Raw genomic sequence first — 13,762 nt, 5'->3', positions numbered from 1 at the left:
AAGAAATTAAAAAAAAAAAAAAGGCATAAATATAGGAAAAAAAGGATTATATATAAAATGATTAATAATTATTATTAAATTATTAAATATTTATATAAATAAAATAGAAAAATATATATATATATATATATATATTAATTAATAAATAATCAGAAAGGTTTTTAATGTCTTAATTTTATATGTTAATTAACAGAATTTTCAGATCTATTATAAATAATAATATATTATTATAATTAAATATATATAAATATATATATATATATATATATATATATATTAACATATATGATTTTTCACAATTTTCATAGGGACAAATATAGTTTCTTGAAATATTCTTATTTTTTTATTATTTAATTTTTTGATCATTTTCTAGTTATTCATCTGTTATATTTTAATCTTCATTTTTTTTCTTTTTTTTAAATTTTAAAAATAATTACAAAATATTTTAAATAATTTATACTTCTAATTTATATTATTTTTACAATAATTCATTTTTTTCATTTATAAGTTCTTTCATCTTATTATTTATTTCATATATTTTTTTATATTTATATATATATGTCATATATTATTTTTTTTAAAAAAAATTACTTAATTATTCAGTATTTAGTTTGTTAAATGCAATCTACAATATTCTTAGTAATAAGCATTATCACTATCATATTCTTCTGTATTATTTTTATTATTTTTTAATATTTAAATTATACATTTTTTTTTTTTACTAATTTATGCTTCGTTTTGTTTCTATTAACCTTTTATTTATAATTTAATTTTTATCTAATATTTTTTTTTTTATTTATATATTAAATTACATTAAACAACATTTTATATTTATTGTAATTTGGAATATTCTTTGCTATCCTATTTTGCTATTTATAATTAATTGTTTATTTATTATACTTAATGATAAATATAAATATGTACTATTTTTATTTTTTATAAACATTTTTAAATATTTAAAATTATTTACCCATTCTAATTTAAATTTTATTATAATCCTTATTATTAATTATACATTTTTATATTTATTAAAATTGCTAATTTTATAAAATAATCAAAAAAAAAAAAAAGATTTTATATTTTAATATGACTTATTTCTAATATAAAATAAAAAATAATATATATATATATATATATTTTATAATAAAATTTTAATTCTTTCAAAATGAATTTTTTAATAAAACTCTTTCTCCTTATTCTTCATAATCCTTTTTCAAAAAAAAATAAAATAAAATAAAATAAAAAAAAACATAAAATTTTCTAATTAAAATAATTTTACTTTTTTAGTAATCCACATATTTTTAAATGATGCCAAGTTACTTAATATAGATCCTCCTATCCAACATAAGTCTTCTCTATTTTCAGGCGAATAAGCTTTTACCTTATTAAAAATAAAAATAATGATATAAAAAAAAAAATAACCTTTTATTATTTAGGCACAATTTTTTTAACTTCATTTAAGAATCTATTAGGAAAATCCTTTAATTTAGTGCAACCACCTGAAATAATTATTTCTTAATATAGAGTATTTCTTAAATCAATATCAACTTTTTATACTGATCTAATAAGTAAATCAGAAATAGCTTTTTTTTTATATTATTATACAAATATATATAAATATATATAAATACATGTATATTCTAATCCTATTAATGATGGATTAAAAAGAATTTCGGCGGCTTTTTATTTTTCAAATGTTAATGTCATAGTATTACCATCTGGAAGTGTAACTGTATCTACTATTCCTCTAGTATCATAATTTTTATCGTCTCCTTAATTTACAAGACTTACAAAACATTTTTTTTCTTTTATTTTTTTTATTATTTCGAATTCAGCCTTTATTTTATTTTATAAAAAAAAAGAAAAAAAATAATTACAGATGTATGAAAATAATATCCTGAACGTCTTAATAAATAATTGAAATATTCTGTTATATTTCTGCCTCCTAAATCAATTCTTTATTATGCATATTATAATGAGTATCCTTCGAAAACTGGAACTATTTAAGTTACTCCGTCTCCAATTTCTATAATTATACCTGTAGTTTTTCCACTTGCAAATCTTTTTTTATTTTAATATAAAATATAAATATTTTATATTACAAAGATAAAACTCCTTAGACTGCTATAAATAAAGCTGGAGTATTATAATTTTCAAAAAAATAGTTGTGCTATTTTGAATTTTTATGTATTTGGATTATGAGCTGGTTCAGTTAATAATACAGGATACTTAAATAAAATAAGATTATAATATATAATATATATATATATATATTTATATTTATATATATATTTTATATATTTTTTTATATATTTGTAATTATATATTTTTTATTATATATTTTTATTATGTACTTCTTTTTAAGAAACTTATAATTCACAATAACAATATTTCCATATAAGATCCATATCATCCCAATTTTATATACATCCATGATTTATAGGGTATTATAATTTTAACATCCCCCTTTATTCATCTGTTATATTTCCTAAATATTAATCTGGTTATGATTTTGTTGGAATTACCATTTTATATTTTGGTCTTCCTACACTTTATTTATATTTTTATTTTTTTTTAGATATATTTTTTTTTACTAATTATCAAATTGTAATTTCGGTTTATCGTTTCCTGCTAAACCTGCTCTCATAGTACCTGAACCCTTTATTTAAGTTTTTAAATATCCTCATTTTTATATTTTATTTTACATTATCTATAACTATTGGATTTTTTGTTAAGAATTCTCCAAAATTATCCATTTTAGTTTTTTATTTTTATATATGTTTTTTTTTTTTTTGTAAAACAAAAAATATTAAATTTTTTTTTTCTTTAAATTTTTATTTTTATATAAAAAATAAGATATTATAATATAAAAAAAAAAATTAAAAATTATCATATTTTATTAATTAAATTAACAATATATTACTATTTATTGATAAAAGTTATTAAAATAAAATAAAAAAGATGGAAAGATTAAAACATATCTCCAACCAATTATCCATAAACAAAACAACTCATTCTGATAAAAAAGTCTAAATCGAATATATATTTAATAATAGAATAGGCATAATAACATTTAATTCTCCAAAAGACCTAAATGCACTTTCAAAAGAATTAGAAAGCCAATTTTTAAAAGCTTTAAAATAACTCGATTAAGATGAAAGTGTAAAAGTAATAATTTTATTATCTAATGTGCCTAAAGCTTTTTGTGCAGGAATCGATATTACTCGCTTTTCAAATGTAACAAATGAAAATTTGATTAAAAGTAAACTTTTTGAAAATTATGACAATAAATATTTTAAAATAACAAAACCAATAATTTCAGGAGTAAATGGATTCGCATTAGGCGGAGGATTTGTATAATTAAAAATAAAAAAATAGATTAATATAATATTAAATATATATATTATATATAAAATATATATATATTTATATATTTATGTATATTTATATATATTAATATATTTATTTTTTATTACTTTTTTTTTTATATTTAAGGAAATAGCATTAGGTTCTGATATTATATTCTGCTCATAAGAAGCTAAATTTGGATTTCCAGAAATAAAATTAGGTTTAATTCCTGGAATTGGTGGTACTTAAAGATTTACAAAAATTGTAGGCAAAATAATAGCTAATTATTATATTTTAAGTGGAGAATTCTTGGATGCTTAGACAGCAAAGAATTTAAATATAGTAGCTGGTATTTTTTCTAATGATAAACTTAGGGAAGAAGTCATTAAATATGCTGAAAAAATTGCAATGTATTCTAGTTATAGCATAATTGTGGGAAAAAATGTTACTAATTAGGCTGAAGAGTTGAGTATTAGTGAGGGAATCAAATATGAAAGAAGAATGTTTTATAGTTTGTTTAATTTACCAGGGGCTAAAGAAGGTATTGACGCTTTTAATAAAAAAAGAAAAGCTAATTTTGATGGAATTTGATAAGTATGTACAATTTTATATTTGTATAATTTTAAAAATTGTATATTATAGTTAAATAAAATAATTCTTTAAAATAAAATATATAATAATAATAAAAAATAAAAAATTATATATATATTAATTTATTATATTTATAATTTGATAAAAATAAAAATATTATTTAAAATATTTTAAAAAAAACATATTTTTAATTAAAAAAAATAATAAAAAAATATAAAAGAATATTATATTATAAATAATAAATGTTAAAATTAAATATTAATTTTATTTATAGATATATATATGTAAATATATATATATTTATAATATTTAAATATATAATATTATTAAAATAACACTTAATTTTTTTATTGGCAATAATTTTTTTTAATTTTCTCAATCATTTGTTGCCATATAATCAATAAAATTATTTTTCTTTTAAATTATTAATTTTTTTCCTTTAAAAACTCCTTCCCCTCTTTATGGAGTATTCCAAGGTTGTCTACTTCTGTTAATTTAACCCTATCTAAATTAAAAAAATTTATAAAATTATATAATATTAGTTGAATAAATAATATATTTATAATTATTTATCAAATATTATAATAATAAATTAAATAAGTTAGTTAAAAATGTTTATTTTTATTTATTAATTATTTATTTAATATATTAATTTAAATAATTAAAATCCATATATAATTATTATATTAAATTACATAAATTTTATTCTATTAGGATTCATAATAGCTCCTTAAGAAATATAACCTAAAGGAGTATTAGATAAATTTTGTTTATGTTATTTTAAATAATGATGTTTAACAAAAGCTGATTATCCTGTTCTGGTTGGCACATCATCATACATATGACATAACCATCCATGCCATTTATTAGGTATTTTATCACCGTTACTCCACATTAACATAAAATAATCACTATATTCAACCCATCTAGTTTAATTTTTGTCTTTTTTATATATTAATAATAATATTTTTAATTTATTAAATTAAATAATTATAAATAAAAAAAAAAAATATTACGATCTACGTCCCAGTCTTCATAATATCTATTTCCGAATTCATCTTCGCCTACTTCTTTTGCATAACCTTCAGTTCTATTAGATCCTACGTAATGTGAGTGTCTACCTGGTCCTTTGTGACCTCTTGTCCAGGTTTTTAGAAATCCTTCTTTCTTTAAATGTAAAAAGAATTTAGGAGTTAACATTTAACTTATAGTCCATGTCCATAAACCCTATATTTTTATATATATAATTATATACATATATATATATTATTTGATTATTTTTTAATTTATTTTGTTAATTATGTTTAGTTAGAATTTTTATTTTAAATAATGATTTTTGTAATTTTTTAATATTTATTTATTATTATTTTAATAAGTTATTGATTTATAAATTTATTGCGATTTTTTATTTAAAGTGTTCATTTTTTCTATATTATATTATATTATATTATATTATTAATTTTTTTTTACCATTTTTTTTATAAGTTTTTTATTTTTAATATTTTGTTTTTTTTTTTTTTTCTTCTTCTATTTTTTATTTTGAATTATATAATTATTTATAAAAAAAATAAATTTTTATATATAAATAAACATATAATATATTAAAATTTTCATATTAAATACAAAAAAATTTTAAAGAAAAAATTAAATAAATTTATATTATATTATAAATAATTTTATATAATAAAATATATTAATTATAAAAGTACAAAATTTTTAAAGAAAAAAAAAAAAAAATAGAAAAAAATGGATTATTAATAAGAAAACGAAGGTAACAACTAAGTCTTATATGGCGCAGATGTAAATTAATAAATTAAAATGTAATAGATATAATTTTAAATATTAAAAAAGAATTTTAATTACTAAGGCTATACTAATGAATAAAATAAATAGCAAGATATCGAAACTGTAAAAGAAGATGAAATTCAAAAACCTTAAGAAAAAATGAACAAAGAGGAATAATAAGTATTATTTATAAATAATAAAAAATTATAAATAAATAATAATTTATTTTAATATATATTAAAAAAAAGTAATTTTAAAAATCATGCTGTGCCATTTTGTCAGTTGAGTATTATATATATATATTCTATTTTTTTATTATATAACAAAATATTAATATTAAAAATAAAGATATTACTAACCATATTTTAATATTACAAGCAATGAAATTATTAAGAGAATTAAATGTTGTTTTGTCCCAACAAAACCTGAATTTTTGAATATAATTAAATAAAATCCTGATTTGTATTAAAATAAAATTATATTATATTATAAATAATATTTAACATAAAATAAATAAATAAGATGGGGTCCTTTTTGGATTTTAACAACAGTTGTTTTTATGCTTTATTCTTGCGGAAATTTATCTCAATATATTTAAGTAAATTAAAAATACAATATTTAATTTTTTTATATTTAAAATCTTTTTTTTTATATTTTTTTTTTGCTTTATTTTTAAGAATTCTCAAAATTATAAAGTTAATTTTACTTTCTTACCTATAGCGGCATCAATAGTAAAAATATTTTGAAAATTAATAAATAAGATAATTATTATTCTATTATAGATATATAGTATAGGTATAATATTGCCTATAATATTATCAATTCTAATTAATTGTTTTGGAGGAAGTACTTCTATTTTTGAAGTAAAAATAAAATATATATTTAAAAATAAAAATATTTAAATTTATAGATGATATGTCTTTATGGATATTCTATGGCTTGCTTTGTCATTGTTACATTAATGAATATGATACCTTTATATGTAAATATATATAAAGAAACATTTAAAAAATATTATATATATTTATAAAAAAAAATACTATATATATATATTTTTTTTTAGTATATAAAAGTTATATCAGTCATTTATGGTTTACTTAGTTCTACAGTATTTATTGTTATAAATATATTTGGGTATATTTCTATTTTTTGTTAGTTATAATAATAAAAAAATATATTTTAGAGATATTAAAGAATTAGCACCTTAAAAAAAATATATTATTTTAGGTATTATTGGAGTATTTTAAGTTGGTGTTATGTTAACTTTCTTATTATATTTCTTTAGCTGAAAATTAATTAGAGAAAGTATATTTTTTTTTTCAATAAATATTTTATTTATTGAATTTTTTATTTTTGTGAAATTATATATATATATATATATATTAATTTTAGTATTATTATATGTTTAAATCATATTATTATTTTTTATTTATTAATAATTTTTAAGTATTATTTTTTGTTTTTAATTTAATTAAAATGAAATTATTAATATAATTAGAAAAAGGATATTAAAAAATTAATTTTATTAAATTAAAAAAAATTAATTATGTCTTTTCAATACTTTTTTATAATTAAATTTAGTAAAGAAACTATTATCTTTATTAAAAAAAATAAATGTATTTATATTATAATAATAATAAATTGCAATAACATTTATAAAAAAAGAATATAATGGATAATTAAGTAAAAATTACTTTCATATTAATTGAAAAAAATTAAAAAATACATATTTTATATATATATATTATTATTCTTCAATATATAGAAGAAAAAAAATAAAAATTAGATGCAAATCAAATATAAAAATTATTCGAATTAATTTATAACTATTTATATATGCTCTTTAAAATTAATAAATTTTAAATACATTTTTAATTTAAATTTATAAAATATTAATAATTAAGACATATAATATTAATTAAATATATTCTTAAATAAATAATAAATAAGACAAAATTTTAATAATAATAAAACTATTAATACGATCATTTTAAATAATATTTATTATATTATACAGAATAGAATTAATTTAAAAAAAAAATTAATAAAATACATTTTATATAATCTTTAATTATTATTTTAGAATCTTTGTATTATTAGTTATAAATTAAGAAAAAATACAGTAATAAATATTAATATTTATATAAAAAAATAATTTATAATACATTTAGTTATAAAACATAATTATTATTTAATATAATAAAAGTTTATTTTATCATAATTTTTGTAATATTAAAAATTAAAACAAAACTAAAAATCACTTTTAATCCTTAAAATATTAGTATTTTAGTAAAGTTGATTTAGAGGAAAAATAGTTTTTTGGATTATTAAAAATAAATAATTATAAAATAAATTTATTGTTTTTTAACCTATTATTTTTAGTTTATAAATTAATAGATGTAATAATTAAAATATTTATATATATTTTGTGTATTTGTATTTAGTATAAATTTAGTATAAATCTTATAAAGTTTACTATTTATTTTGTATATAAATACATATTTTAGATAAAAATAAAAAAAAATTAAATATGTTATTAAAATACTTATTATCAGAAAATAAAATAAATTGAATCAATAAATATATATAAGATATCCTTGTTCCCAAAAAATATGTTATAGATATTGGTGACCTTAAAAGCCTTTAATCCTATTTATAGTATAAAATTAAATAAGAATACAATTATACTTTATAATAAAAAAATAATATAATATTGGAAAATAAAAAACTTATATTAAAATAAAGAAATCTAAAGGAAAATATAAAAGAGTAATTTTTATAATAGTAAAAGAATTATAAAAAGGAAATTAAATTATATTTGGTCTTATACTCAATAAATTTAAAATTATTATTAAAAACTTTGGTTATAAACATATTTAATATAATAGAAATGATAAAAAAATAATAGAAATGATTACTTCATAAAAAATATCATTAATTTATAAAAAATAGTATAAGATAAAAAAATCGAATATATTTAGTAGAGTTTGTTATTTTTTAGTAAAGAAATTAAAAAAGAATGAAAATATGGTAAAATAATTATAATAAATTAATATAATTTCATTATAAAGATAATTAAAATATAATAGATAATTGAGTTAAATAAAAATTATAAATATATATAAAAAATAAATTAATAAATAAATAAATAAAAAAATAATTATATTTATATTTATATTTATCTTTTATTTATTTTATATATTTATTTATTTATTATTTATATTAAATAAAAAAATCAATTGTTTCTTTCTATTTTTTTTTTTTTTAATTTTTATCTATTATTGAATTATTTGAATTAGAATTATTTCCTTCGCATAAATTCTAACCAAAAATAATTAAATTTTCAAGCAAAATTAACGAAAGTAATATTATTTATATTTTGTTATATATTTCTATTTTCCCCGAATAATTTTATGAATTTTCAACTAAATCTTATATATTATCAGAACATTTTTAATTTTAAATTGTATTTATAAACTATATATAATTATATTATTAATTTAAACTTATTATTAAAAAAGGGAATAGTATCAATTAACATATTATTTAAAAGATAGGGAACCAGAAAATAACTACATTTTTAATATTTATTGCAAAATTAACATTTTTAATCAATAGAAATTCCAAAATAGCAAATATAGTACCTATTATTCCTATAATAATACTTATTATGAATACATTTTTTTAATTTTTAAATTAATTTTCAACTTCCGAGTAATTGTTTTCGTATTATCTTTATTTTTCCTCATCACATTTCCAAAAAAAAGATTCATGATTTTTCATATACAATCCATATTTATAATTATTGCTTAAAATAAACCCTGGAAGATCATTTCTTAAAAAACTAGCTTGGTTATTATAAAAAAAACTCTATTCACCTTATTAATCTAAAAGCATATATTTTTTATCTTTTTCTAAACACGGAATTCGTTAGTTTTTTAATAAAAAATAATCTTTATGGGATTTAGATATGTTTTCCTATTGGTTATTTTTACATACAAAATCTTCAGAAATTACAAAATCATAAACAGGGAGGCTTTTAGGTAAATTTCGGCTAAAAAATAACTAATTTTTCTCGGATATTTGCACTCCAGGATTCTAAAAATATTAAGAGAGATTATCTGTGGGTTAATCATGACCAATATATATGCCGTTTATAGGACATTATTGATATATGGAAGGAAAACAATATTAATAAGAGATATCTTTAGGATCTCCGCATAGAATATAGTTCTATTAATCTGTGCATTTTTGGGTTTTGGTGTCTATTTTTTTTGTAATTCAGTTAGAGTTAGATGAGGAATATAGTTTATGCACCACATTAGTGTTTTTTTCCATTTATGGAATTCTAAAGAAGGTTTTTCGGGTATATCTGTGCATCCTACTTCTTTTTATTTATCGTTGCATAATTTTCCTATATATATTTTATTTTATAAATTATTTTTGGATAGTAAATGTTTTATTTAATCATTATTATCAGATTATTTTTTCAATTTTTTTCTCAAATAATAAAATTCACCGTCTGATTAGGGAGATTAATATGGATTATCATATAAAATACAATTACATGCATTTTATGTTCCTTACCATTTATAATTAAACATTGGAATAAAATTCTATGTGATTAAAAAAAATTGATATATATATATAAAAAAATATATATATATATATATATATATATTTATATATATACATATATAATATTATTGTTTATATATATTAAAAATGAATTAATTACGTTTTCACATTAATCGCCTTCTACTTAATTTATATCTATTATAAAGCCTTTTTAAAATTTGTTTTATTAATGTTTTTCTAACTATTAAAAATGTTCTATTTATAATTAGTATGCAAAATATATTAATGTTATTGATATTATTGAATATAAAAAATGAGAACATGGGTATATTAACCATTGTATTTGGATTGGTGGTGGTTTAGGAGGATGAGACATTTTTTTTTAGTTTATACTTATCTTTTTTTATTTATTTTTAAATTTATGTTTAAAAAAGTTTTAATAATTATTAATTTTATTAAATATTTTTATATAAAATTAGAAAAAAAAAAAAATTTACAAAATATATTATTATATATCGTTATAATTTTTAAAAATTTATACAATGTTATTTTTAATGATAGTTTTGCTAAGAATAAATATAATAAGTTATTAAAAATTATATAATTTGATTGTAATAAAATTAAAAAAAATAAATATATATAGTATTATAAATATATATATATATTTATATATCTATATAATAAGTTTTATTTTATTTATTTTTTAAGAAATTTAATTTTATAATTGTTTTTCTTAATAATTTTTTTTTTAATATAAATTATAAAATATTAAAAAATAAAGTACAAAAAACTATTTAAAATTAGTATTATTTAATAAAAAAAATATAGCTTAAAATTTTATTAATAAAAATGGAATTTTAATAAGATTTTATAATTTTTTTAAATAAAAAACTCAGGATTGTTAATTAAAAAATAAATGAAAAAGAAAACTCGATTTATAATAGATGTATTAAAAAAAAAAATGCGGAAGAATATGTGGATTGTATAGAAAAAAGAAGCGAAAAATTATAACGCTAATAATCTTAATTTTGGTATAAAATTAAATACATAGAATTATTTTAAGAATAATGTTTTTAAGAATCTATTTTAGGATTAAAGGACATTTAAAATTGTTAAAAGCATTCAGAAAAAATATTAAATGAATCATTAAAAACAATATTATAATAACTTAAAAAATGAATATTAATATATATTTATTTATAATATTTATAGAAATTTTTAATTTATTAATTTATTAAATTATATTATATTTTAAATATCCTTTAAATTTATTTTAGATATTATATATTATTATAAACTATTTTTACAATTTTTTTTTTGAAAAAAACAAAATATATAGAATTATTAATAAAACAAATATAGTTATATATAAACTTATATATCCATTTTAATAAATTATTAATTTAAATATTATATTATTATTTATATATATATATATATATATATATATATATAATATAAATAAATATATGAAAATATATATATAAAACTTAAGTATATTTAAAAGTTTTTAAACATACAATTGTATTTAAATTTTAAAATATTAATGTAATATTATATGTTTTAAAAAATTTATTAATTTATAATTTACTATTAATAAATTATTTTTATTAACTTAAAATATATATTTCATTAATTTTTTGATAATTATTAAAATATTAAAAATTATTAATTTTATATTCAAAATATATTAAAAGTCTTTATTATTTAAAAATAATAATAATAATATAAAAATTTATAAAATAAATATATGCGAAAAATCAATTTTTATATATTTTTAAATAAATATAAAAAAATGGCATTTTATGAATTAAATAAAAAATAAACGAAATTCTAAATATTAAATGTAATTTTTATTTTAAAATTAAATAAGTATTAAAAAATATATATATAAGAAAATTTTGATTATTTTTATTTCTAATATTTTTAATAAATAAAAAAATATAATAGTAATTAAATACTTATAATAAATAAAAAATAAAATAGTTATAAAAATATTTTTAATTATAAATAATATTAAATAAAAATAATTTTAAATCATAATAAAAGAAATTAATTTAATTAATAAAAATCTATATTTTATATATTATTAATTTATAAATAAATAAATTATAATTTACTATTTTATAATAACTTTTCATATTAATATGAAAATTGTAATAATTTTTTTATTTAAACTTATTCCCATAAATCAAAAATTTAATTTAGATCATAATTTATATTCTAATCAGGATTTTTTTAGGGAATTTTATCTATTTCAGCATATTTTTTTTTATCATTAATTCTATTGAGTTTTTTTATTAAGAAATTATTTTTATGTTAAATATGTTAATTTGTAAATATATATAATTTTAAAATAATTCATGAAAATATATACATAAAAGTTAAAAAAATTATTATAATGAATTTATCACTTTTTTATAATAAAATTTAGCATATTCCTTATATTTATACATAAATTCTAATATTAACATTGGATTATTACTCTTCCAGATTATTAATTTTTATTTTCAATTTTCTTACCTCTATTTTTAATTGATTTATGGTATAATTTTTAATTTCTTTTGTATTTTATAGAATTTTTACTTGTTAATCTATACCTGATACATTTTATACAAATTTAAAAAACTTTATATTTATCTTAAAAGGTTTAATATTATTTTTTCTATAATTTTATTACTAAAAAAGGATATAATTATTTTTCTGAATATTTTTTATGAAAATTCATTTTTAAAAAAAAAATTATAAAAAAAATAAAACAAAGAATAAGAAAAAAGTAATATTTATGTTTGTACAAATTACATAAGGTTTTTACGGAATCATTATATTATATTTTATTTTATATTACATTTTCTCATTTAAAAAAAATTAATTATTATTTTAATTTTTTAAAAAAATTATTATAGTTTATAATAAATAACTTTAATATTTTATAATTTATTATAAAATTTTGATTATTATTGTATATTTTTTAATTTAAAGTTCTTTTTAATTAAATTTATGTTTCAAAATAATAATTAAAAAGATACTAAAAAAAATAAAAAGAACAAAAAAAAAAAAACAATAAATAAAATTAGTGCACACAATAAAAATATATAACAAAAAAAAATAAAAAAAAAAATAAAAAAAAAATAAAAAATAAAATAAACTAATGAAATATGAAATTAATAAATTGTGAAAATTTTTTCTTCCTTTTTTATTTAAACAAAAAATTAGATCATTTAAATTCATCATCTTCTTCATCAGGAAGTTAAGCATTTTCAACTTCTTCTAATTCTTTCTACATTTGATCAATATGAGCTTAATCCATGATAATTTCAGGTGGAGGTAAGGCAATTCCTTCTACCAAAACTAGATTAGGATCACCAACAAGTTTTCTAAGAATCCATAAGAAAGGTTTTTCATATTAATAATTAGATTTGGCTGAAACATCATAATATTAAAGAGATCTTCTTCTATG

The 13,762-nt window shown here is 14.7% G+C and overlaps 5 protein-coding genes across 5 annotated transcripts, besides 37 other annotated features; 2 read left to right on the top strand and 3 right to left on the bottom strand. All coding sequences in view use genetic code 6, as the record gives it.

The window, feature by feature from the left end:
- Nucleotides 1-15: 15 nt before the first annotated feature.
- Nucleotides 16-55: a microsatellite.
- Nucleotides 46-97: a microsatellite.
- A 109-nt stretch (nucleotides 98-206) lies between these two features.
- Nucleotides 207-276: a microsatellite.
- Nucleotides 217-287: a microsatellite.
- Nucleotides 238-277: a microsatellite.
- A 466-nt stretch (nucleotides 288-753) lies between the features above and the next one.
- Nucleotides 754-802: a microsatellite.
- A 358-nt stretch (nucleotides 803-1,160) lies between these two features.
- IMG5_187570 (hypothetical protein) lies at nucleotides 1,161-2,756 on the bottom strand (the record flags this gene model as incomplete). Its single annotated transcript, XM_004027148.1, has 9 exons — nucleotides 1,161-1,208; nucleotides 1,280-1,381; nucleotides 1,423-1,583; nucleotides 1,632-1,836; nucleotides 1,878-2,061; nucleotides 2,103-2,170; nucleotides 2,355-2,550; nucleotides 2,595-2,659; nucleotides 2,706-2,756. 9 exons carry the CDS (start codon nucleotides 2,754-2,756, stop codon nucleotides 1,161-1,163), a joined length of 1,080 nt encoding a protein of 359 aa, XP_004027197.1.
- Nucleotides 1,217-1,249: a microsatellite.
- Nucleotides 1,601-1,630: a microsatellite.
- Nucleotides 2,245-2,343: a microsatellite.
- Nucleotides 2,246-2,301: a microsatellite.
- Nucleotides 2,266-2,350: a microsatellite.
- Nucleotides 2,268-2,343: a microsatellite.
- Nucleotides 2,280-2,350: a microsatellite.
- Nucleotides 2,552-2,592: a microsatellite.
- A 205-nt stretch (nucleotides 2,757-2,961) lies between the features above and the next one.
- Nucleotides 2,962-3,950, top strand: IMG5_187560 (hypothetical protein; the record flags this gene model as incomplete). The annotated part of the gene is made up of 2 exons (XM_004027147.1): nucleotides 2,962-3,354; nucleotides 3,496-3,950. The coding sequence occupies 2 exons, from the start codon at nucleotides 2,962-2,964 to the stop codon at nucleotides 3,937-3,939; spliced, it is 837 nt and encodes a 278-aa protein (XP_004027196.1). The 3' UTR covers nucleotides 3,940-3,950.
- Nucleotides 3,383-3,462: a microsatellite.
- Nucleotides 3,383-3,465: a microsatellite.
- Nucleotides 3,396-3,466: a microsatellite.
- A 364-nt stretch (nucleotides 3,951-4,314) lies between the features above and the next one.
- On the bottom strand, nucleotides 4,315-5,412 carry IMG5_187550 (NADH dehydrogenase, putative; the record flags this gene model as incomplete). Its single annotated transcript, XM_004027146.1, has 4 exons — nucleotides 4,315-4,444; nucleotides 4,635-4,881; nucleotides 4,956-5,166; nucleotides 5,410-5,412. 4 exons carry the CDS (start codon nucleotides 5,410-5,412, stop codon nucleotides 4,315-4,317), a joined length of 591 nt encoding a protein of 196 aa, XP_004027195.1.
- Nucleotides 5,368-5,395: a microsatellite.
- A 273-nt stretch (nucleotides 5,413-5,685) lies between the features above and the next one.
- Nucleotides 5,686-7,013, top strand: IMG5_187540 (Yip1 domain protein; the record flags this gene model as incomplete). The annotated part of the gene is made up of 8 exons (XM_004027145.1): nucleotides 5,686-5,739; nucleotides 5,833-5,904; nucleotides 5,973-6,010; nucleotides 6,073-6,186; nucleotides 6,247-6,322; nucleotides 6,635-6,706; nucleotides 6,788-6,858; nucleotides 6,908-7,013. The coding sequence occupies 8 exons, from the start codon at nucleotides 5,686-5,688 to the stop codon at nucleotides 7,011-7,013; spliced, it is 603 nt and encodes a 200-aa protein (XP_004027194.1).
- A 1,624-nt stretch (nucleotides 7,014-8,637) lies between these two features.
- Nucleotides 8,638-8,675: a microsatellite.
- A 160-nt stretch (nucleotides 8,676-8,835) lies between these two features.
- Nucleotides 8,836-8,884: a microsatellite.
- Nucleotides 8,885-8,936: a microsatellite.
- Nucleotides 8,885-8,948: a microsatellite.
- Nucleotides 8,900-8,945: a microsatellite.
- Nucleotides 8,949-10,351: 1,403 nt separating the features above from the next.
- Nucleotides 10,352-10,416: a microsatellite.
- Nucleotides 10,362-10,428: a microsatellite.
- Nucleotides 10,429-10,935: 507 nt separating this feature from the next.
- Nucleotides 10,936-10,982: a microsatellite.
- Nucleotides 10,937-10,982: a microsatellite.
- Nucleotides 10,983-11,018: 36 nt separating this feature from the next.
- Nucleotides 11,019-11,056: a microsatellite.
- A 640-nt stretch (nucleotides 11,057-11,696) lies between these two features.
- Nucleotides 11,697-11,757: a microsatellite.
- Nucleotides 11,710-11,788: a microsatellite.
- A 222-nt stretch (nucleotides 11,789-12,010) lies between these two features.
- Nucleotides 12,011-12,053: a microsatellite.
- A 237-nt stretch (nucleotides 12,054-12,290) lies between these two features.
- Nucleotides 12,291-12,340: a microsatellite.
- A 980-nt stretch (nucleotides 12,341-13,320) lies between these two features.
- Nucleotides 13,321-13,363: a microsatellite.
- Nucleotides 13,335-13,375: a microsatellite.
- Nucleotides 13,376-13,386: 11 nt separating this feature from the next.
- Nucleotides 13,387-13,440: a microsatellite.
- Nucleotides 13,403-13,446: a microsatellite.
- Nucleotides 13,403-13,450: a microsatellite.
- Nucleotides 13,451-13,495: 45 nt separating this feature from the next.
- IMG5_187530 (hypothetical protein) lies at nucleotides 13,496-13,762 on the bottom strand (the record flags this gene model as incomplete). Its single annotated transcript, XM_004027144.1, has 1 exon — nucleotides 13,496-13,762. A coding segment is annotated over one exon (243 nt), but the record flags the coding sequence as incomplete, so codon positions are not given.

Source organism: Ichthyophthirius multifiliis (assembly GCF_000220395.1).
Source record: "Ichthyophthirius multifiliis unplaced genomic scaffold scaff_1120509251352, whole genome shotgun sequence".
In the NCBI taxonomy this organism is placed as follows: Eukaryota; Ciliophora; class Oligohymenophorea; order Hymenostomatida; genus Ichthyophthirius; species Ichthyophthirius multifiliis.
This window is presented reverse-complemented; position numbering and strand designations above follow the sequence as displayed.